Genomic DNA, 23,793 nt, shown 5'->3' on the forward strand with positions numbered 1-23,793 from the left:
ACAAGCTGCATGTCTTTGGACGGTGGGAGGAAGCCGGAGTACCCGGAGGGAACACACGCAAACACGGGGAGAACATGCAAACTCCACACAGAAAGACCCCGGCCTGATCGTGGAATTGAACTCAGGACCTTTTTTCTGTGCGGCAGCAGTGCTAACCACCGTGTCACCGTGCTGCCCTTTCAAACTTATTATTATTTTTTAATTGTTTTTATCGTTAACTCTGTTTCCCTGGGTCTTTTCCTGTGTTATGAATAAATCTTGTATTTATCTATGAAAATATTGTTGGACATAAACTGGTCCATGGCGCAAAAAAGTTTGAGGACCGCTGTTATAGACTGATGACAAGTTTAGTTCAAATTGCCATCAATATGTACGGAGAAGAGGTACAGTAAGTGCGTTTCTAGAGCCATCTGTCAAACATGGTGGATCTGTGATGGTTTGGGACTGCATTTCAGCCAGTGGTGGTGGGAATCTTATCAAAATTGACAGAATTATGAACATAGGAACATACAGTAAAAACACACAGTGGAACACCATCAGTCATGGATTGGCCTGCCCAGAGCCTGCACCTCGACACTGTTAAAGCAGTGTGGGATCATGTTGACAGAGAACAGAACAAAAGGCAGAAACATCCTTTGAATCTCCTTCAAGAAGCCCAGAGAACAAGAAAGCTTGTCTGAGAGTTCCGGCTGTGTATTTCCATTTATGTCTGCACAATTAATCACTGCACCAATTTGTAATTTCCCCAAAGTAAAGGAACAAATAAATGACCAAAGCCTTTTGCACCATCCTGTAAATGTAAATGTTTTAGAGTTAGTTGAAGGAAAGGGATGCAGAGAGCACAAGCAGCTCGCCTTCTTTTAGAAAGCAGAAAACTCAAGAGCACTTATGCTTGAATCTGACAAATATTTTATTTAATTTGTGATCTACTTGTTTTTTTTCTTGTTTTTTTTTTTTAAGGAGATTTTAAGAAGACAGATGGGAGACTGACAGCGAGGCATAAATGCACGAGAGCTCTACGTGTCCTGCCAGTGGTGCAAAATGTAGCTCCTGCCTCTGTTAATCAGTCTACATAAACCTCATCTCTTCCTCTCTTCATTCTTAATGCATCAATCTACTCTTCCTCCCGTGGATCCTCCACTTCAGTAAACTCTGTCTTCCAAAAAAAAAAGACCAGGGGAAATATGCTTGGGGAATCCATTTGGGGAATTTAAATGAAATTGTTGGAGGGTTTTTTATACCAAGTCTCCTCTCTAAACTGATTTCTACTTAGAAGGAGCACATTATTCTAGAAGGAGACCAAAATAAACTGTCCCACTGCAAGCATGGCAGAAGTTGAACAAACAAAACTTTACTTTCTGTGTTTAAATGCTTGTTTTTCTGCATGTCCACATTTTTCTATAAACACAATGTGAGTTTTTCAGTGCTTCGTGGCAACATCTGAGGAATTTGGAAACCTCCAACTGAAAAATCAATGTAATACGCTGACTCACTGCCTATCAACTACAGATATCAAACCCTTCAATCATCAGAGATTCAATATTCTACTGATCCAAAATTCTACTGCATGATATTCATTATTAATTACCTACACAATCCTTTCCTCACATCTCTTTATTAACCTCTGACTGATGGAAGACTTGCTGTTGGAGGACAAATGCAATTGAGTTTGTCGTGATACTACGCTACGTGAGCACCAATAGTGCATTATAGTGTAATGAGGACAAGTACTGGTGTACATTCCCTGCAAACACAAACGCAGACAGCACAGGTCCTTAGTCAAAAAACCTTTGCTATATAACCGTTGAGCCACAGCCTGATGTTTTACAGGGCTTGTACTGCAGCTCCAGCAGACATGTGCTCCACTCTTTCAGCGACAGGAAGTTCTAAACAAGCAACATGGAAGGTAAGACTGATGACAGCCCAGCAGGTTCTGCAGGACTTTGACCTAAAAAAAAAAAAAAAAATGGATGGCAGTATGTAGGCTGTGTCACAGTCAGCTGGCATTTAACCACTGTGTAAACACAAATGCAAAATTTATGGGTAATATTAACATCGTCCCATAGATTTATAGCATGTTATAAAGGAAATTAGTCCCCAAGAACATTGCTGCCACAGATGTGGTACTTCTGCTACTGAACCAGAACCTTTGGAGCCTGATGCCTGTAGACAGAATCCTGTCATTGCTTCATAAAATTGAGATCTTTGGAGTTTAGAGGTTAGATCTTCGAGCCATATCGAAACAGTTTTTGTAGACCATAAGTCCATAATGCCATTGCAACTGGGCACATGATTGGTTTTAGGTGGGTCACAGGTGACCAAGTACCAGCCACACATATGCCAGGACACAAATGTGTCTACTAGTACGTACTCGGCTCGGTTAGCTTCAGTTTTAGCTGTTTTCCATAACATTTGAGTACCACCTTGAACTGGGTGGGGTTGTTGTAGCAACGTGGCATGAAGGTTCCTTGACATCATTTGTATGTGACACACACACACACACAACACAAGTGCCAAGCTACCATGGTATGGTGTTTCATTGCATGAAAACGTCTGCACCTCATGGTTGATTTGTATGTGCACGTTTTCCTTGTTGCCAGGTTTCTCATGACTTATCCAGCAACGTCACTCCCTGACAAATCAGAAGCATGCAGTCTGTTGATGTCACATTTTTGGATAGACTCTGCTTGCTAGGAGCCCCAAGTCAAATAGGTACTAAAAAGTCCTGGTACCAGGTACTACCACCTAATGGAAAATCCTAAAAACCGAGTGGAGTTGAGTCAATTCGAGTAGGTGCTAGCGGAAAAGAGGCAAAAGATTTCCTACATTATAGTAAGATGAGATCAGTGATGTTTAGGGCTGTTCGATATAACGATATATATCTTTTTTTCTTTTTTTTTTTTTCATTGTTTTGATGGTCACTGTAGAATTAATTTGTTAAAGTGCTCTCTCTCTTATATTTAAAATAACCACACTACGGACAGACAAGCGACTGTTTTTATGCATTGTCGTTAACAACAAAGATCGCGTGACTCCACCGTCCGCTTGTTTATTTTTCACATGCAACTTTCACAATAAAACCGAAGATCCTGTTGATATTTTTCAAAATAAAATGAATTACATGAAATAGTATGCAGAGTGTTTACGGATGAGAGGCCAAAAAGAGCCATCAGCTTCGTCCATCAGTCAGAACACCTGACACCAGGTACATGACGACCAGCTGAAAACACTTCATGCAAGTCGAGATGCCCGAGATTCACAGAATTTACAGAAAATGCAACATTTTTGTGATATATATCGTTGTAGGGATGATAAATGTCTTTTATCGGGATATGAAATATTGCACAGCCCTCGTGATGTTGACTTCACCCCTCAGTAGTTTTAATATTGTGATCGAATGGTGCAATCCATAACTGGAAAAGACACAACACGGCAGATTAGCAAATAGCATTACGTTTTATTCATGACTAATGAGAGCACATCTTTAAAGATTTGGAGCAGAGAACGTGCAAAATGCATATTTCACCTCAAATATTAGACATATACAACTCAACATTTTTCATGTCCTGGTCATGAATCTATTAACTAAAAGCAACTCGCCCTGTCTCGTTAGTTAATATTAGCATGGCTCTCACTTTTGAATGAGGCAGAATGGAACAAAATGTTCTAGCGAGCTGAAGTGCCCGTAAGGTTGATCGTAAGTTAGCCCCAAATGAAGAAAAGCACTGCTTTCTCCTTCTTTTAAGCACTATAATTACATGTAGTGTAGTAAAGTTTAACATAACCTGTAAATCTGTCCCCTCTCCCACTGCCTTGATATATCTCATATAACCCTGTAGCCTTATCAATATTTCCACAGCCAGTTAGTTTTCTCCTCTCCCGCCACTTCACATTTAACAGCCACACTCCATTAACAAATGTACATATTGCCACAGGCTGACATTCTTTCACAAAGCAGGAAAGCCATTTAATTTCTTTCTCCTTCAGGCTCAGACACCAAATGCTCTTTAAACAAATGAAATAAGACGGTATTATTTCTGAAATAATAGGAAGTTTAACTGGATGCCACGGGCAACCTGTGGAGCATCTTGCAAATAGTGAATGGAGGTAGAGGGAGCTATCCAGTGAGGCTAGAAATTGGCCCTCTCTTTTGTAGCCTGGTTTCAAGATTTTGTTTGCCTGATTCTTCATTTCCACTGCGGTTAATAACAGGCAAGACAGTTATGGACGATTTCTGTGATGTGGTGGTAAATGCAGCCCGTTGGGGGAGCATTAGCGAGCTCTGACTGCAGTGGGAAAACTTGTTTCTCGCTTTTGTCAAGTAAAGAAGAGTGCAGCTCAAGCATGCCTGCTGGAGGGGAAGTGGAAAAAAAAAATCAAATAAGTTAGTGCACGCTGGTGAGCAGGAGAAGGGCACAAGGGACGCCACTGGAGTGAAGTTTTATTAGGTGCCTCAGCCAAGTTTATGGAATACAGCGTGGGCTGTGAGTCTCACTGTGTGTGTGTGTGTGTGTGTGTGTGTGTGTGTGTGTGTGTGTGTGTGTGTGTGTGTGTGTGTGTGTGTGTGTGTGTGTGTGTGTGCCAGACAGACAGAGAATAGATTTTTTGAGGCTGATCCCTCCTATCTATTTCTTCATTGGATCATACCACAGGCAGGACAGAAAAAGCAGTCAAGTGTTATGACACCTCAGACGATATTAGTGCTTCTGACACTTTGCACACTTTTTTACTTTCATCCAAACCTTAGATTTAACCCTGGGACAGTTCACCCCTCAAGAGGCTACAAGATCTGGTTTTCTACAAGACCTTGAGAGGTCACTGTAGTTAATTTCTCCATTTATAAAGACTATTCGATACTTATTTTTTGAATAAGTCCCAAATTTGGGTTTAGCAAGAATACTTTTGAAGGAAACAGGTTATCTGGGGTGATTTGTGACTGAAGGATAGCAGCAAAAGTGAAAACATGGTAGTAATACCTGCCACAGTTATAGGGTTTGGACACAGTGACACAGACAAAAATGGAGGCTGAGCTGATGATTTTCATTGGCGGTGAGCAGAATGGAAAGGACTAAAAAAAAAATGAGTAGATCAGAGAGACAGCTCAGGTTACGTAGTTTGGCGACACACTAAGAGAGGCAAGGGGGAGACTGTTTTATACATGTGCAGTAGAGGGGTCTACTGGACAAAGGATGTTGAAGATGGAGCTGCCAGACAGAAGGAAAAGAGGAAAAACCTCAGAGAAGATTCATGAATGAAATGAAGGAGAGGGTTGGTGTGACAGCAGATAGGGACAGGGTGAGATAGAAGCAGATGATCTGCTATGGAAACCCCTAAAGGGAGGAGCCAAAAGAAGAAGACAAAGATAAAGTTAGGGGTGCGCTCGCTTTGACAAGTGTTGCAACACTGGAGGCTGTAACTGGCAGCAGGCTGCTTGGCCTGGCTTCTGTTTGTTTTGAGCCTCTGCTTTGGACCTCTCTGTCGTGTTTCTGGAGCTGGTGCATTTTGGAGCACTTTGATGGAATTACCAAACAAATAAAACAGCACTAATTAGCACTAATTAGCACTACGTACGCACGCAGCTCCACATACATCTCACTTTGATTTTAAGTGGGCTGGACAAGTGAAGCTCTCCTTTCTGTCAGTGGAAAGAACTTTACCTACACACTTAATCCCTTGTGCTTATATGATAATGTAAGAAAAAGAAATGCGATTTTAACATTGCATCGGTTTTTCCACATGACAAAGAAATGGTGCTGTGGTAAATGAAAGAAATCTTTCAGCATCTGAGCTTAAATTGTAAGGAATAAATATGTAAAATTACAGAAAAACAAAATCCTGTTAGCCCATTGTCCAGATGTTCCTGTAATTATAAAAACAGAAAGTTTCTGTTAGAAAATGCCCTTTTTTTGAGGACCCACTGTAAAAAACAGAAAGTCAACTGTGGAATAAAAAGAAACTTTTTCTGTTATTTAATTGTTTATAACACATAATTATTTTGGTGTAGAATAAACGGCCATGGGGGAGGTCTACATTAGCAGGAAAAGTTGCAAAACCTATTAAAATACAGTGATAAAATGAATGCCTACTTTCACATCTTTCACAGTATCCTGTGGGCCAGATTGAAGTCTTTGTCCTTGGACCTCATGTTTGACAACATGAGGACTAGCAGTCAACACATTTTGCCTAACTTATAAAGGATCAACTGTTGGAGACACAATCTCTGGGAGTATTGCATCATTAAAGACATTCAATGTAAAAACCTTGGCCAAAGCAAAATATAGTGCATTAAACATTATAGTTCATATTGCTGATGACTTAACACTTTATCCTTTCTTCACCCTTCAAAACAAAAAACCACAATGTTACAAAAATCAATGCCAAGTCCAGAGATGTATGAGTAATCTTACTTTACCAATAACCATCTTTTATATACAGCCATGAGAAAAGATACTGACTGTGACTAAGCGAGAACCTGCTTTTCTTCAGTGTCACAGCAATCCAAACACAGTCATATATATTTTAGCAGGAAGAACCTGATGTAGCAATTTGGTGCCAATATGAAAAAAAATGTAATTAGATTTTTCTGTTACAGCTGTCAAACCATAAGGCACTGAGTGCTGTGTAACAGGGGCAGGAGAACTTGTGGAGGAGGGATCATTTCTACAGCATCCAGCAACAGTTTCTCTTTTCCATTTAATTTCTCCAACTCTTCAACCTTTTCAGTTTTGAATCCTTCATGTTCTGTTTTTTTTTTTATAATATATTTCCTTGCCATCCACACAATCCCCACCTCTGCTAGCTCTATCTTTTTCTCCCCAGGGAAGCAGAGGTGATGCAATCATTGTTTAAACACACCACAGGGCAGTTGTTCTTTGCACGCCCAAACTTTGCTGCAGTCTTCACTTTACATATATATATTTATACACACACATATATATATATATATATATATATATATATATATATACACACATACAGACACACATACAGCTTGTATGCATGCATGTTTACACTGTGCATGGAGACACAGAAAGATGCTAATTCAATAAATTAACTCTGCGGTACCTTAGTACACTAAAAGTCCTGAGATGCCCCCCTCCTCTCTTCTGTCTGACTGCCTGCATTACAGTCATTGCTGTGCAACTTCATACAGTGTTATGAGCCTTTACATCAGTTGAGTACCAAACAAAGCGGCCATTAATGGTTAAAGCACCCAGTTGGTAACCTCCCAATACCAAAAAAAAAAACCAACTCACAAACAGGCACACACACACACACACACACACACATATACACGCACGCGTGCGCACACACACACCTTTAATGACATCTTTTCTGCGGCACATTAACTATTGTGCGGTAATTAATGGGAAAGTCATGGTGTTCAAAAAGCCAGTCTTCTCTCTGCAGACTAGAAGCTGTTCACCACAACAATGGCTTAATGAGTAAACACACCGTGCGTCTCATGAATAAATTATTTGTGCCTTGCAATTAATTTTCCCTATTGAAGCTTGGAGAAAAAAAAAGCAGGACTGCTACCAGTCTTCATAAATCAAAAAAAGGGAGGGGTTAGGGAGAAAGAACATGACAGGAACTTTGAGCGTGTGTGTGTGTGTGTGTGTGTGTGTGTGATCATCTGTAATGCGTTGATCTGTGTGTGCACACTGGCTCATATTTGATTAATCTTTTTCCTCCTCTGCTTGGTTGTGAGGTTACGCATGTCTGAGTGCGTTTGTTGTATTTGTGTAAATGTGTTTTTATGTTTTACAGAAATTTGTGTTTTAAAGCATTCTTGGGATCTAAATATAATATTTAATATTTAATGTAATAAAGGTAGACCACTTGTGTGTATAGCCAAAAAATAAATAAATAAACTTACTGAGAGAAGTTTCCATGCAATCGGTCGGACCTGTCGAGGGATTCCGGACCAGCTGAGTTTCCGCAGCTCATCTGGAAAACAAACACACAAGAGGCTCTTTTTACACACCATTCTCTGAAATATGATATACACCATCCTGTATACTACTTAATATCTAAGGTTTAGGCATTAAAACATATTAACAGTGCATTCCAAACTGAAGTCACTGATGGATTTTATTAAATAATTAACCTCATACAATGAGCAGTTAATAGAAAAGCTAATCTCTTCTTGTTATTTGACCCAACCTGTCATCAGGCTTGTCAACATGTTGACAATCCAACCACTGCAACTTGTTATGTTATGAGACAATGTTACCTAATGGGAAGGCTAACTTGTCAGGGTATTTTTTCATTACCAAAAATAAACACTGCTTTGCATTGGGAGTTTATATTTACTGCTTCAGGGGGCAGAGCAGATCATCAACTAATCAGAGGGTTGGTGGTTCGATTTCTGGCTGCTCCAATCTACTAGATACTGATACTGAACCCCGAGTTGTTCCCACTGGGTTCATCGGCGTGTGAATGCTAGATAGAAAGCCCAGAGGCGTTAAAGCCCACTCACATCCTGGGCCTTCTGACCTCAGGAAATCACATGATAGGGTGGGGCTAGGTTTCACAATGAGTTCAGTCGAAACCTTGGCTGATTGGGATCTACACCCGTTTTGGGTGATCGTGGCTCAAGAGTTTGTCTTGTAATCGGAAGGTTGCCGGTTCGAGCTCCGGCTCCGACAGTCTCGGTCGTTGTGTCCTTGGGCAAGACACTTCACCCGTTGCCTACTGGTGGTGGTCAGAGGGCCCGGTGACGCCAGTGTCCGGCAGCCTCGCCTCTGTCAGTGCGCCCCAGGGCGGCTGTGGCTACAATGTAGCTTGCCATCACCAGTGTGTGAATGTGTGTGTGTGTGTGTGTGTGTGTATGGGTGGATGACTGAATGTGTAAAGCGCTTTGGGGTCCTTAGGGACTGGTAAAGCGCTATACAAATACAAGCCATTTACCATTTCACACCTTGACTCATGGGATTAGGTAGAGGATCATTTGGGGGTCCATTGTCCCTCTTCGGGGACACTCCCATAGGGCTTAAATCTGGGACTCTGTACCATTTCACCTTAGAACTGAAGAAGCTTCTCGGATGAGAAGTGAAGCATCTTCAAGCAACTTAAAGAAGTCCAGATGCTTTTCTATCAAACCTTCTTAGACTACATAGAAAACACTCAGAAGTATGAAAAGAGGCTTGTGTGAATGATATAAAGCACTTTGAGTACTCAAGTAGAGTAGAAAAGGCGCTAAATAAAAATCACTTAATTACACAGTGAGCTGACACTGGTAGCATCTCCTCCATCAAATTACCAGCGACAAGCTTTAGCGATGCTAAAAGCAATTTTGTGGTTCTCTTCCTCAGTGGGCCTCACCATCAGTGTGCTTAGCTTGCAGGCGTTTCTTCAAAATGTAAAGCAGAGCTCCTTAGCCACACATTTTCTATCACTCTTGCCACAAATAATAAAAGAGCATAAGCTAGCTGGCATTAACATGCACAAAGACACAGCTCTGGCCCTGGATGGGTGTGTATTCCACTAGTATACAGCTGCATGCCAAGAAGTCAGAGACAAACAATGTATAATGTCTCAAGGAAGGAACTGTGGTAATACTGTCACTCTGACAGATTGGTCATTTGAAAAAAGTAGGTAAATAAGTGATTACTGGTATTGTAAATTAAATGCCTTCGATTATTCACTACAGGAAAAAAGTACTCAGTGCTTGCGTTTAATGTGTTACAACCAGCACTGGTTCCAACTCATACTCGATCATCTGTACGTGAATGGTAAGACTAAACATATCTTTGAACATGGCCTTTATTTTGATCTCAGCTATATGCCTGTGAAGCATCATGGCTCTATCTTGTATAGTTTAACTGAACTGACAAAAAAATTCACAGAAAATAAGGCTTAGTGCTAAGTGTTAGCCGGGCCGGACCTTCTTTTTCCCTCTGTGACACAACCACAGACACAGTGTGAGAGGATGTGTGAGTGTGGGAATCAGCTATGACTCGAGAAAAAGCACTTTGTCGTGTGGTATTTAGAAACCACTGTCTTCTGGCGGGCAAAGTGTCACTTTGAATTTCCCTGAACCAAAAAGAGGTCATGTTCATAAACAGAACTAAAGCTTTTGTTTGGAGCGCCACTTTTGTGTTCGAGGCACAAACTTAATCCTACTCGTGCCATAAGGTCTCCACCCACTACATTAGAAAACGTGTCATTTGTCACCTAATTCTGACCCATATTGGGCATCCTTTTGTCCTCTGATGTAGTTGTCATATCAAAAACGTTCATCTAATATTTCAGTAGAATTCTTTGTAAAGTATTCAATTTCCTCACAACAATGCAATACAGTGAAAAGCTTTAAGACAGTTTATATTTTGGAATCTGTGCACCATAAAGAAGGTGTCTGGATGGTCTCAGATTCGTTTTGCAGCACAAAGACGAGCCCAAAGAGAGAGTCACAAAGAACCGTCTTCAGCAGCAGGAAGAATTCCTGCAGCAGATGGTAAGAGGCTGACAGAGCCCTGATCTCAACGTTATTGAGCCAGAAATACCAGCGAGAAACAGAAACGACTGAGACAGGCTAAGTCCACAGAATCCTCCAAGAGTTCTCCAATTCCTTTTAAAACTGTGGAGAAATGCAGGAGGCAAAGGATGCTCACAACAAACAGTGAGGTGATTTTACTGGTTACTAGACTGTAAACCTAAACTAACTATGGCATCATTTGAAAGGGTCCTGACTGATTTAATGTTAAAGCAGTAAAAGCAGTAAAAGGCCAAAGGTTGGTCTTAGCAGAGGAATCATGATCAGACGAAAGACAGTCTAAAAAAAATAAATAAATAAATCTGGCAAATATGAAAGTTCCCTGCCCCAAAGAGCTAATCACCAACTAAACCAGCAAACATGTTGGTTAATTGTGATGCTACTATTTCAGCTGTGTAGTAACAGGCTTATGTATACACTACCACATCAAAGATTAGGTAGATCTCCCTGTTTTTCTGGGCTAATGAAAGGTTCGAGTGATGGCACACGCACGGTACAAGAATCTCTGTTGGAAGGAGGCTTTTGAAACCTTATTTTAAGGCAAACTTTATTTACTTGTTTGTTTTGCTTTGTTAGGGTTTGCTTTTTTAAAAATTTTAACTAGTGATTTTACGCCGTTTTCACGACCCAGTGTCTACTGAAAACACAAAATTATAGCTTCATCCCAATTCATTTAGCAAAGGCATAACGTCTCATAAAACAGGTTCCTCTTAAGGAGGAAATTCAAGATGATGCGGATTTCCAACTCATCCAGAGCAGGGCAATAAAATAATAAAAATAATAAAAAAAGAACATTTTTGGTTGATAATAAAAAGCATTATCAACCAAAAATGTTTCTATAATATGAGACATGGTCAATATAAAGTTGACAGAATGACAATGACAATGAGAAGAGTGCAGCGCGGAAAAAATTGTGGTTGGAGTCGAGTCCGAGCAGCAGCAGCGCTAATGTTTGAGAAGCTACAAACCAGCATGTTGAGCGAAAACTCAAGCAACAGTGATATCGAACATGTGACACCCCAACGGCACAACCCCAGGCTCAAAACACGAGGACGTTGTTAAGGAAATCGGGAGCGTGGAGATAATCTGGCTATTTAACCTCCGCCAAACAAGCAGAGCAGAGCACACACTGTTGCAAAAGCATGTTTCTACAAAGGCAGCTAACACCATTACAATAGACAACGCCGGTAACCACAGTTGAAAATGTCCGATTTAAGCAGCTGATTAAAGTAGCTGAGCATCGTTACCAACTCCAAGGCCGTAAACATCCCGAGCGTAAACAGAGGGATGAACTTCTGTGTTCGGATTGCTGCTCATGAACAAGTCACACATCTGATCCATATATGAGCCTCACTGCCCACTTCATTGAGACTGCACTTCATGTCCCCTTTGTTCCTCCTGGAGCATAAGCAGACCGCAACCGAGTGTCAGTTTTGTTTAAGTTCTTCTTCATTTTATTTGAAAGGTTTTTTTCCTTTGTATTATCGCAGGGTTTTTACCTTACAATATAAAGCACCTTAAGGCAACAATTGTGGTGATACGGCGCTATATAAATAAAAGTGAATTGGATTTTTTAAATTTGTACTGAGGATATATACAAAATCATTTCAGTGTTCCTTTTTTCTATTTATGGGGACATTTCTTAACAACTGGAAACAGTTTGTTTCTATACAAAAAAGAAATAAAAACAGTATAGAAGTAGTTATTACAGCTACTTCGTTTCTTTGGAACTGACCAAAGAATTTAGTTTTCCAGTTCACCTGTGTTCTTCTGTAGCTCTTCAACCTTTTGCCTAGTCAGATTTAAGATTTTACTTTAATATATATAAAAATGTTATTCGTTTAAAATATAGCTCTACAATGTTAAACTTCTGACAGAAAATAAATAGCATTTAAACCAAGCTTAATCCTTTTCAAACCCTCTAAAGTAAAAAGAAACCTTTAAGCTTGAAGGAAACACTGATATCGACTAAAAGAAATATTAGTAAATATACATGACGCCACACAGTTGGACGTGCTAGAAATCCGTACTGTGGTATACTGCATTGGTCTTCGTTGATATGAAGCTCTACACGAGAGGTACGTGAGATGACTGGATGACCCTGCCAATCAGAATCACGCAGTCCAGGAAACCAAAGATAAAAAATTATATGTATTTCTTCTGAGGAGTGGGTTCCAGGATGAGTTCTCGCTAACATTAACTCATCCATTATTCACAGATGGGCCTCGCTCTGCCCGTGCCCTGCAAATCTACAAGCCCCCATTAGCATTCACCAAACTGAGGGAAACATAAAAAAGGAATGGAAATCTCTTCACTTGTAATTGCACTGCCACTGTTTTACCTGCATTCTCCGAGTGAAAGAAAGACAGAGGATTGATTTTTGAGCAAAGGAAATGCCACCACCTTAACATACTTTTTTCTGTGAGAAAAACAAAAAACAAAAAAAGAAAAAACAAATGTACCTAATAAATAAGCCAAGTTCCTCCTCTGCTCCTATGCATGGAACCGGCTGGAAATTGATAAGGTCTTTGCACAGAGTGAACAGTATTGATTAGCGCTGGCAAATGACTCTGCCTTGCCTGTTCTTCAAGGCAAATGCAACGCAGAGCCAGTGACAGATAGCAGAATAGGAAATAGCAATCAGCTAAACAGCAATGGGCTAAGTCCATTGGCTAAATTGAGTGAAACGCATTAGAGCTTGTTCAGCTGATGGGAGCAGCTATTTATTCTCTTTAGTTCCTGCGCATCTTCCACTTAAAATTTCTCTCTTACCTTACCCCCAGTGACTTTAATTATATAGAAATTCAATACAGTGATCTAGTGCACAGCATGGGTCTGCTGGTTCAGAGACAGTCAGAGCACCGTGATATGGGAAGGTGTCGATTACCCCAAGGCAGCGTGTGCAGCAGCAGGTCGTAGTTTTTAAAAAAAAAAAACTCCTTCAGACATCACACAGACCATAAAAAACGCAAAGCAAAAGAATGGATTCCTTCCCTTTTTGCTCCACAACACTACAACAAGTTGAAGACGACACTTGGGAGGCTGCTTTTCCTTTATTGCTACAATTGTATGGTGTGGACATTTAAATCACAGCAGCACCAAAGTTGTCCAATCAAACCCAACTGCAACAGAAATATTATTTACTCACCAGATTTTTAAAAATCGTGGATATCAGTGCTGTTGCATTCAAAATCCCATATTCTATGTGTACTATCATTCAACATACTTCTGCATGAATAGCAGTAATATGTACCTATTCAGGCACACTACTTAGCTTCTAACAGTATAAAAAAGGAGCATAGCATCCTTTGAAAAGTCAAGCTAATGCATTAATTCTTTCTAAAGAAACACCACTTCTGGTTAAAAATCAGTGAGTTGTGTCATCAGTTCTGTTGCACTGTGATCCCAGCAAACACTTTACTGATGATATTATGAGCTCAACTGCTAGTTTCAGGTCATAGTGAACAAAGCACAAGGTTGATTCTGCAAAACTACTGTCCTGATTAAAGGCAGAGAGGGGGACATCACATTGACATGTTTACCGTTTAAACTGCATTGTGGATTATTAATGACAATGTAGTTTGATACATAAGAATCCTGTATATTATTTCAGAGAACTAAAGAGTACATTAATATGTAATTTCAGCTGCAGGACTGGTTTCAGAACTACATTCTGAAAAACGCAAACAACAAATCTAAAAAGAACAGCAGGAAATGTTAAAAACATATTACTTTGTATTTATGGTTTTGTTTGTGTGGGTTTTATTGCATTCGTGTTTCATGTGCCTTTCAACTCATCTTAAAACTTTTTGGGGGGAGTTTATGTAATCATGACACAAACTGGACCAGACATTACAAAAGATAAATAAATGCATTTAGAAAAGAGAGAAATAAATACAATGCAACTGCTGGAATCTTTAAAAACGCAGCATGATACAAATATTTGGAGATACAACCCCAAAAATTATGGGTTTTCAAAAGTAAAAAGAACGGATGGAAATGAAAAAAATATCTATATCTTTAGTAAAAACATCAATTTGAGGCATTTCTATTTCCAAGCCATTCATCTTGTGCCTGACACTGTGCCAGGAAACAATCTTCTGTCCTATTCAAAAGTATTTTTTTCCTCCACAGTTCGCATTCTGTTTGGGGAATAACTCATAATGCGATACTTCATGTTACTTCCAATGCATAACGCTATCCTGATGCCACAGAAGCTGAGATCGATCTGCACAGCGGCCGCTCTGTTTGCACTCGAATCGCACCGCTCCTGTGCTTGTCCTCGGGGAACATCCTGTTTTGCAGGCTCGAGAAGTACTCCGCATATTGATTACCACCATTACCATATTATTCTTCTATTATTTTAACGCCTCCCCATTATAGGATGAACTTTTACATCTTTACCACTGGTGGTTGATCATATATCTGAATCTAGCACGAGGCTGCTTGCCACGACATCTACCTTTCAGATATGTAGAGTAGAATACCTGCACTGAGGTTATGCAGAAATCATCTGCAACAGTCCTTAAGGGTGAAATAGTTATCCTATGTGTACCTCCACATTCATTATGCTCCTAACAGCCTGTCAAAAGGTGTCTCTCCTCTTGCCTTGCACCCTTTGAACCTTCATTTGCACTGTCAGACAAAGAAATAGGTCCATGAATCTTGGTGATTCGGGCTTAATTAAACTATGTTATAGCTCACCTACCTAGCATTAATCTCTCCATAGGCTGCACAGAGGAGGGGAGTGAAGGGGCATGGGGCAGAAGTTGGCTAATGGTCTTTACATCCTGATTTTGCAGTGATTTTCAAAACGCCTCTGTCCTTTGTGGTCAAATATTCTGCAGGAACAGCTTGTGGGAGAAGGACTGCATTGCTTGTGTATGTAGATACGCAGCGGTGCGTCCGAAGGGCAAGGTGCAAATATTTACTTACACCATGCAGCTAGCAGAACAAGGAAAGGTGCCCTACATCCTATAGAGAAAACAACCTCTATTCCTGCAATTCACCGTCTTCCAAACATTCCCCAGCAGAGAGCCGGACGACTACAGAATCCAAATTAGTTACCCCAACGTGAGCGCTGATGGTTCTAGACCCACAGCTTGACTGTAAGGAGGACGTATGCACACACTGGTTCTGTACATGAAAATACAATGGACCAACCTTCCAGTATCACACATTCTAACTACTCCTGGCTTAAAAGGCTTCCTTGAGCTGAGAACTGCATGAGGAAATATATAAATCTATAATCCATCTGTAAAATCTACTCCAAGGTGACGCACTATTCTTCCAAAAGAGTCTTTAAATACAGATTTTTTTTTGAAGAAGAAAAAAAATTGCCATTTCCTAAATGAATACTACACAACCATACTGCAATTCCCAAGAACTCATTGCTAAGGAATAAAACTCAATTTCCCACAGTGGGCAGAGATAGAGAGGGCAAAATGAGCATAGCTGACATACAGGCTAAATTGCAGATGTCGTTTCATTAGTGCGAGGCTAGCTCATCTCTCAAAAAACATATAACTCTCTAGGGCATCTCTTGTGCATTATGAATGAGACAGCCGAACCCAAACTCCACTGGAATAAATTAAAGGCATTTCGTGACATTTCGAAAATTAATCTGTTGTTTTTGCTCAGCGGGCACTTGTCAAAATGAAGGGCGGAGAAGTTTCTGCAACTGTCCCGGAGGTGACGAGGGACTAGCTGTCGGCGTCACTTTCACTGAACAAAGTTAGCAATGCAAACAAGACACTTTTAGCTGACAAATTTGTCACTCCTCGCTATACATCATAATATCTAGAAGAGAAAAAAAACTATAAGGACATTTCTTTTAAAGAGGTCTCTGGAGACAGACAAAATTAAAGCAAAACCTCTATTTAAAGTCAATTCACCCCACAGGCAGTTATTTCAAAGCACATATAGAGAAGTGAAAGAGGGGACCCTGTGGAGACCAATAAAACATCTCATTATGTTATAAGGTTCTTTGGACTTAACATGATCAGTATCGTGGGTGTTTTTCATGTTGGACACAGATCTCAACGGATTGTTCTGGAGGGACAGACCCAACCTTGGATGAAGCCTTATTTCTTACCACCATTTAAAAAAATAAAAAAATAAAAAATCCCAACACCTGTAACAACTCAAGGGCAAGTGCTGCGTGTCTCTTCTCTGTGGCTACTGTATTCCATTATGCATGAACTTACAGGAGTTCACTTTGTCTTGGCTGGAGTTAAGCCGGGACCACAGGGGGTGATTAGAACACCATGTACCTTATGTTGAACACCCACAACAGCTCCTCTGATGGGGGGGGGGGGCGCTCGGAGGGAGCAAATGCTCAGTGACTCTTGAAACATTCAAAGGGCGCAATATGTTTTATCGTGTTTATATTTCATTAAAACTTATTTAACCAGCCAAGATAACCCAAAGTGTTACACAACCAAACTCTGAGAGCAGTATCAAGGGGACGTAAAGGTCACGTCAAATGAGCGCAAGGCGGAGTTTTCCAGTGCATTCACTCATGTACCGTCACAGACAGCAGCTTCACTGAGCAGACGGGGCTGGCTGCCTTGATAAAGGCCACCTCAACTGTGCTTATTAAAGCAGGAGAGAATGTGTCTTTGTCACCTCTCTGACCCAGATTCTCTCTGGCACATATATGTGGGTCACAGGATCACTTCCTTAACATTTAGCTAGTTCAGACATTGTTAAAGACAGAGGCCTTTCTCAATAAATTCCAGGGTTTGCAGCACTGTAAAGACAAGTTAATCCTACTTCTAGATTATTAAGAAACCTGCATTAGAACACAGCCTCAATCAAGTATTTTCCTCATGAACAAGTGTTTTTGAACAAGTGACAAAGCCACTGGCCACAGCGATTCTAAAAACAGTAAACTGAGGAAGTAACTACCAGGTAAAGATGAGAAAAATAAATAATTCTATTAGAAAAAAAATTCAGTATTTTTAAATCTAACATTTATTTTGTGACCTTATGACCTTCCTGTTTGAGTCCACTGGCTGCATCAGCTGAGGCAGGTGAAGCAACATTGTTTTCTCCATAAATCCAGTGTACTTTACTTTTAGTTATAGTTTCCTGAAGTTTCTGAAGACCTTCTAGATGAAGAGCTGACAGCCCTATGCACATGAAACTGAACCTTATATCCATGACGTGTGTGAGAACAGTCTGTACTCTGACATACGGCTGTGGGCGGGGTCCACACATATCCACCTGCTCTCAGTGTCACAATGTCACTGACAACTTGTATTTCTTCTTTTTGGAATTATGCAAACAATCTGTTTGAGTGTTTTTGGTCATTTGTTGGTTATAACAATTTATAATCTGACTCTCATACACCTGTAAACTTGAAACCCAGTTCTGGTTTGTTCTTCTAGCAGTGTTGTGGCTGCGTGTTTCATTGTGTTTCTCCTTCCTCTGGGTTTCTGAACTCTGAAAAGGTCTGAATCTGGTTATATTTACTACTGGTACCTCAACATCTTTTAATTATGTCACATACTAATTCCAAAAAGGATATACAGATAGTCCACAGATTGAGATACTTTGGCTCAAAAAGCAAACAGTACTTATCTGTTTCTAAATATATAAAATTAACAGATTTAACAACATATCACCCAGTCTTTGTTTTATTTTAACTAAAACCATGCTCTTTTTTTGAACAATGCCCAATCACATCAATGTGATTTATTTTTTAACACTGATTTACAGAAATTTTAGAAGGCGCAGACAAACCATATCAGCCTGCAAATAGGAACATGAGATCATAAACCACAAAGGGCTTTAACAAATGATACATTTCCTCCACTAAGGCAAAAGGCCGAGTAGAGCCCCATCAGAGGTGCTGCTTGTCTCTGTTTATCAGCAGGACTGTGCAAAACACTACCAATTTAATGCAACTTGGCAGACAGGCAGAGCACAGGCATAGAAAGAACCCATTAGATTATGATGCTGATCCAGATCAGTTTCTTAAAAACTGTGAGAGTGCGCAGTGCATTGGCAAAGAGCGTGCTCTGCAAGTGTGCCATTCCAGTTTGTCTCTTAATTTGCAGGACTTGTTGAGCCTTGCTCAACAGATAAGTTTCTCTTCTTTTTTTTGTAGCTTCTTAGACCTTAAACAATTAGGAGACGAGCAGCATTCATTAACAAACACGGTGAGATTTTCAATATTAGATGAATTTTTGGATGTAAGCACACTAGTAATGCTCACTGAACCCTTAGGTTTTTGAATGCTAATTAAACACAATTTACCTCACTTTAAAAAGGATTTCAGCTTCTAATGAAAATGGCTGCGTAATCCAAGATGTTAAATAAGAAAACAAATCCTGAGGAACACACTTTATTGTGTTCAGAAAGCCTAATGTAAGAAACAGCACATGTGAGAAGATGCTCTGGTCCCTCGTTTTTGTCTGGACTGACAACCTAAACACGGGTTTTGTTCAGGGCTAGGCGGTTGGACGGCAATTTTCTTGGATGATTTGTATTGTTTTAAATTAAGTTTTTAAGTGAAACTGCTACATAATTGCAAGTTTTTCATAGACTCATAGTTTTTTCCACCAGCATTGCCACATGTTACAGGTTGTGCATCCAAATGATTTAACAGCATATGTTACCTCCATTTGCTCATTTAGATGCTGCAAGAAATCCTGGATCTGTCAGCTTCACGTACGTTTCTGGGCTTCCGAGTCTTGCTTCGTTCAAAACAAAAATAATCTCAAAGCGGAATTTTTGTTGCATTTTCCACAAAGAGCGGGTTATTTGTTGGGTTATCACCTATTGGGATCTTGAGTGTGCACAAAGTATATAGTCAAGTGCCACCAATACAATCATCCAAGCATGACAAAGGACTGAAAGAGTGAAACAACAGAGCTAAGAAGCTCCTTTCAGCAAGGGAGGACTCACTATAAACAACCAAGTAATGAAAAAAAAATCAAATGGAGCTCCTATAAGGAAGTGTGCACACATGTGTGATTGTAAATGTGCATGTCAGAGTGTGTACCTGCACCCCTTCCATGTCTGCCTGTCTACCTGCCTGTCAGTCAGTCTACCTGCCTGTGTGCACAGTTCTGTGAAGGCCAGGAAGAAGAATAGAAGACAGCGGGAGAGGGAAGAAGTGCTGTCAGTCAGTGTTGGATGAGCAGGGAGCTGATGGGAGCAGGAGGGAAGACGGTTGGCGGGCCGAAGCCATGCACTATTCAGGCATCATTCAATCGGAGCGCGACCACTGGGGCAAAACACAACACACATATTCACGCACGTGAATACCACCCACCCACACCCACACACACACACACACACACACACACACACACACACACACACACCTGGCCAAAGAGTTGTGTTCTGCAACAGAAGCTTCCAGAAGCTTCTTCAGCAAATCCAAACTCAATCCTGCGAACACTTAGCTTTCCACATACATCAGCTTAAGATAAAGTCAACCTACAAACACCAATTTGATGAAACTTTGAGCATCAGCTACATCTTAAAGGCACAGTATGCCATTTCTGAAGTTATTAAATAAGCAAAAATAATGTTAACTGATGTATGCAGGAGCGGGCATCAATCTGCTGAAGCCACATTGTTGCACCACCATTTTGAATACACTGGCCAAGATGGACATCATCACCATTCTGCTTAATTATCTATGTGACTAGAGACAAGCCACATATGTACCACACCAAAGGCAGAGGAGAGAATCCGTAGGTGTTCGTGTGTAGTAGAGGCAAATTTTCACTCATACGCTGCATCTTCACATTCAAAACATGATGTTTTATCACCTGAGAAAGGGTCCCGTTCACGAATGAAGTGAAAACATGAAGAAAAGACACCACGCCACTGGCATCTGGATAAAACGTCATCCTCTTCCCCCTCACCTCTTACTCACCACTTCCTGAGCTAGTGATGTGAATGTGAAAACGTGTTTTTTTTTTCTTGATACTGTCACAATTACTTATTGTCAGCAGATTAGACGTGCAAATCATTGACAACTAGCCAGCTAAAAAACAACAACAGTTATAAGCTAATTTTATGCCAGCTAATGTCAGACTCCAGTTTCCTACTAAAAAAGAAAAAGAAATCACATGGCAGTGATGGCAGCGTCCGAGTGCAACAGTGTTAGAAAGTTTCACTAACATTGCCTAACAGCAGCTAATGACAGCTAACAGTAGCTAATGAAAGCTAACAGCAGCTAATGACAGCTAACAGCAGAGCAGAAAAGTTCAGGATATCCTTTACACCTCACCTTAGTATTGTTGTCATTGGACAGAAGTGAGCATCACTGACTAATCGATTCCGTATCGATTCATTTAACAAAATTTTTACAGCCTCTTCCAAAGTAAACAGAGTAAATGATGCATGACAGTTGAGGTGACCACCCACACTCACTACAGATGAACGGTGGCAACCACTGTTTATCCTACAGTGGCCACTGTAGCTAGGGATATACACTTGAACTGGGAGGTGTAAGAAAACACAACTCTGTTGACTGAATCTAAAATCTACTGACCTATAGTGGTGAGATCTACACGCAATAAGAACCAGTACAATTTATTTCTTAAATCTTTCCTTCATGTGTGTAGTATTAAACGTAAAGCTTATAAAGCACATTTTACAACGGTGTTTCCCCAAAGTACCTGTTTTGGGAAATACCTCAGTGATAAAGTCAGCGAATGCAATATCTTCTCGAGCTTATTATTCAAGTCATCTGAAGATATTTAGTCACTGAGGTCAGAAAAACAATACAATCAGGACAGACACCTTTATCACAGAGTATATTAAAAAGTTAAGCTCTCCTCCTATAAACCTTGAATGCTGTGAGAGAGTCCTGAATGGTCTAACTCATCTAAAGGACAAAGCGATAGCGCCAGGGAGCAGACGGCTCGTAAACTAATGGGACTCTTGTAAAAAGATACTCCCTCCCTGGATTATACCTGCTCAGGAGACCTGATGGATGGCCCAGATGGCTGGGAGAGGACACGGAACACAGATGAGCATACAGGTGTGTGTGTGTGTGTGTGTGTGTGTGTGTGTGTGTGTGTGTGTGTGTGTGTGTGTGTGTGTGTGTGTGTGTGTGTGTGTGTGTGTGTGTGTGTGTGTGTGTGTGTGTGTGTGTGTGCGCTTTTGCATGAACACAGAGAATTTTTATAGTTAATTCCCCGAGGTTTGCCTCGCCTTTAACTGGTTTGAGTGAAACACTTTCAAAAATATCTGGCCTGGTGACACCTTTTCTGCAGTCATATTAAATTGCAGGTAAGTTAGTGTTGCAGGCAACATTTCTGTTGACTGAAAGAGCTGCTGTCCACAAATATTTATATATTTTAGATTATATATAAACCACCAAACTGCAATAGTTAACAGTGAATACTCCTCATTAAAGTGCTTCAAAACAAAATCTGAAACACACGCTGATCACTGCAGAGGGAGGCTTTGTTTTCTTTTGGCCTAGAGCAAAGGTCTGAGGTGAAACTGATCCTGTAAAAGGGGACCTATTATGCTTATGTCCAGCTCCACATTTTTATTCTCGAATTCTCGAGAAGCTCAGGCTGATTTACAGTTCAGAATAATTCACCTTTGGTCAGGCTGCTCAGTTTATCTTCAATCTGAAACAGGTCTGCACAGCATATGTCACTTCCTATATGAGTTGACCATTCTAAGGATATTCATATCAAGCATATATGACAGATTATAGAGCCAAGAGCAGAACAAACAGCGGGAAACAGCCTGAGCTTTTGACTCACAGGGATTACTTGCATTTGCTGACCTCATTATTTAAGATGGTGTCCATGTTTAATGTCAGCCACCACCACCGGGGCTGTCGAACACAATAAGCATCGATTCTGAATCCAGAAATCCACTTTTTCCTTTACTGCAGAATAAATGGTTAATTAAAAATATACTGAAAGTTTCTGCAATAGTAAAAGGTTATCAATCTGCCTTATAACTTGCTGGTTTTTATTCACTGTATATGGTTTTTGAAATTAAACCTGACACTTAATGGGAATTTTTTTTTTTTTTTATCTCGATTTAGCCTTAAGGAAGTAACAGAAAGCCTGCTAAGGAACGCTGTGTTATTAATCATGAATAAAATTACTACACAACTAGGCTGTGGGCAGAGCTATAATGGAGAATTGTCACGATTTTAAATATAAGTTAGTAAACGGATTAATTTAGATACTGAATTGAAGGGTAAAGCTGATGGCTGCAGATGTGTACGTCTGCCCGGCGTGCACATAAAGGAGAAATTTCTCAGCAGCTGGGAGAGAACTGTAAGAGCTGAGGTCTGTTCAGTCAAGCTTCCTAAAAAGAAAGAAAGGGAGGATGAAAAACTCACCTGGAAGACCACATGGTGTAACATATGAATAAACTAAGCCAGACAATCTGTGAGGATACTGACACAGGAGACAGCTGGTGGTTGGATCAACCTTATCAAGTCAGGTGTTACGCCTGGGGACATGCTAGGAGGCAGCGTGCACAAACAAATGCTCATTCACTGACTGACACAGCATACAATTTTAAAGCAAAAAGGGGAAATAAGAAAACACAGCGTCTTAAAAATGTAGTATTTCTCACAATATCTCTCCCAGCTTTTAAATAAAAGGAAAATGTTGCTCCTTTAAATAGATTTTATTGGCGTCTCATCAGAATGAACATGGAGTCCCCTCTCTTTGCAGGATGGCCAGTCTGAAGCTACATCATCTTTTTTTTTTTATAATTGCCGAGCTCGTGACACACACCTCTGGAATCGTCACACATGATCAGTGCTTTTAGGCAAAGCTTTAAGACCGAGCTGAATTGAATTACATCGCCAATTCACACTTTGATAGCGTCTATTAACTTTGCAGACGGTCCTGATGGTAAGCCTATCATATGGTGACTGCTGTGTAACGGGATTGCAGATTGTAGCACTACAAAGTGTGTAGCGAGCAAAGCGTGGCAGAAAGTAGCAGGCCTCCAAACCACCGCTGCTGCAATGAGGCTGATGGTAGTCGGGCGCTGAAATGCTGCAAGAGTAACAAAGAGCTGCAGCACCCCCAACAGAGGGTAGAGACACACCGACAGGCAGCGAGGTAATGGAAGCAAGTGTGTTCCTGCGCACTGAGCAGCCGTTTGGTTTGGTTTGTTCCTCTTTCTTAATGTTAGATATCGGTTTGTGTGTGTTGTATGTGTTTCTGTAAGTTATTTACAGTGTTGCTGACCCACAGATCTCCGGCACGTGTGGGAGTACGTGTGTTAAGTGACCACATATCAGTATATACCAAATACTGAGCAAACAAAAATAAGGGGGG

At 40.5% G+C, this 23,793-nt stretch overlaps 1 protein-coding gene across 2 annotated transcripts in view; it reads right to left on the reverse strand.

Moving 5' to 3' along the window:
- tbc1d22a (TBC1 domain family, member 22a) overlaps positions 1-23,793 on the reverse strand; it is a 164,051-nt gene that overhangs the window by 115,209 nt on the left and 25,049 nt on the right. For both annotated transcript variants that reach the window (XM_004553937.4, XM_004553936.4), the window contains exon 6: positions 7,880-7,950. In XM_004553937.4, the coding sequence (XP_004553994.1) occupies positions 7,880-7,950 (71 nt within the window). The remainder of the gene's footprint in view (positions 1-7,879; positions 7,951-23,793) is intronic.

This window comes from Maylandia zebra, linkage group LG17 (assembly GCF_041146795.1).
Source record: "Maylandia zebra isolate NMK-2024a linkage group LG17, Mzebra_GT3a, whole genome shotgun sequence".
In the NCBI taxonomy this organism is placed as follows: domain Eukaryota; kingdom Metazoa; phylum Chordata; class Actinopteri; order Cichliformes; family Cichlidae; genus Maylandia; species Maylandia zebra.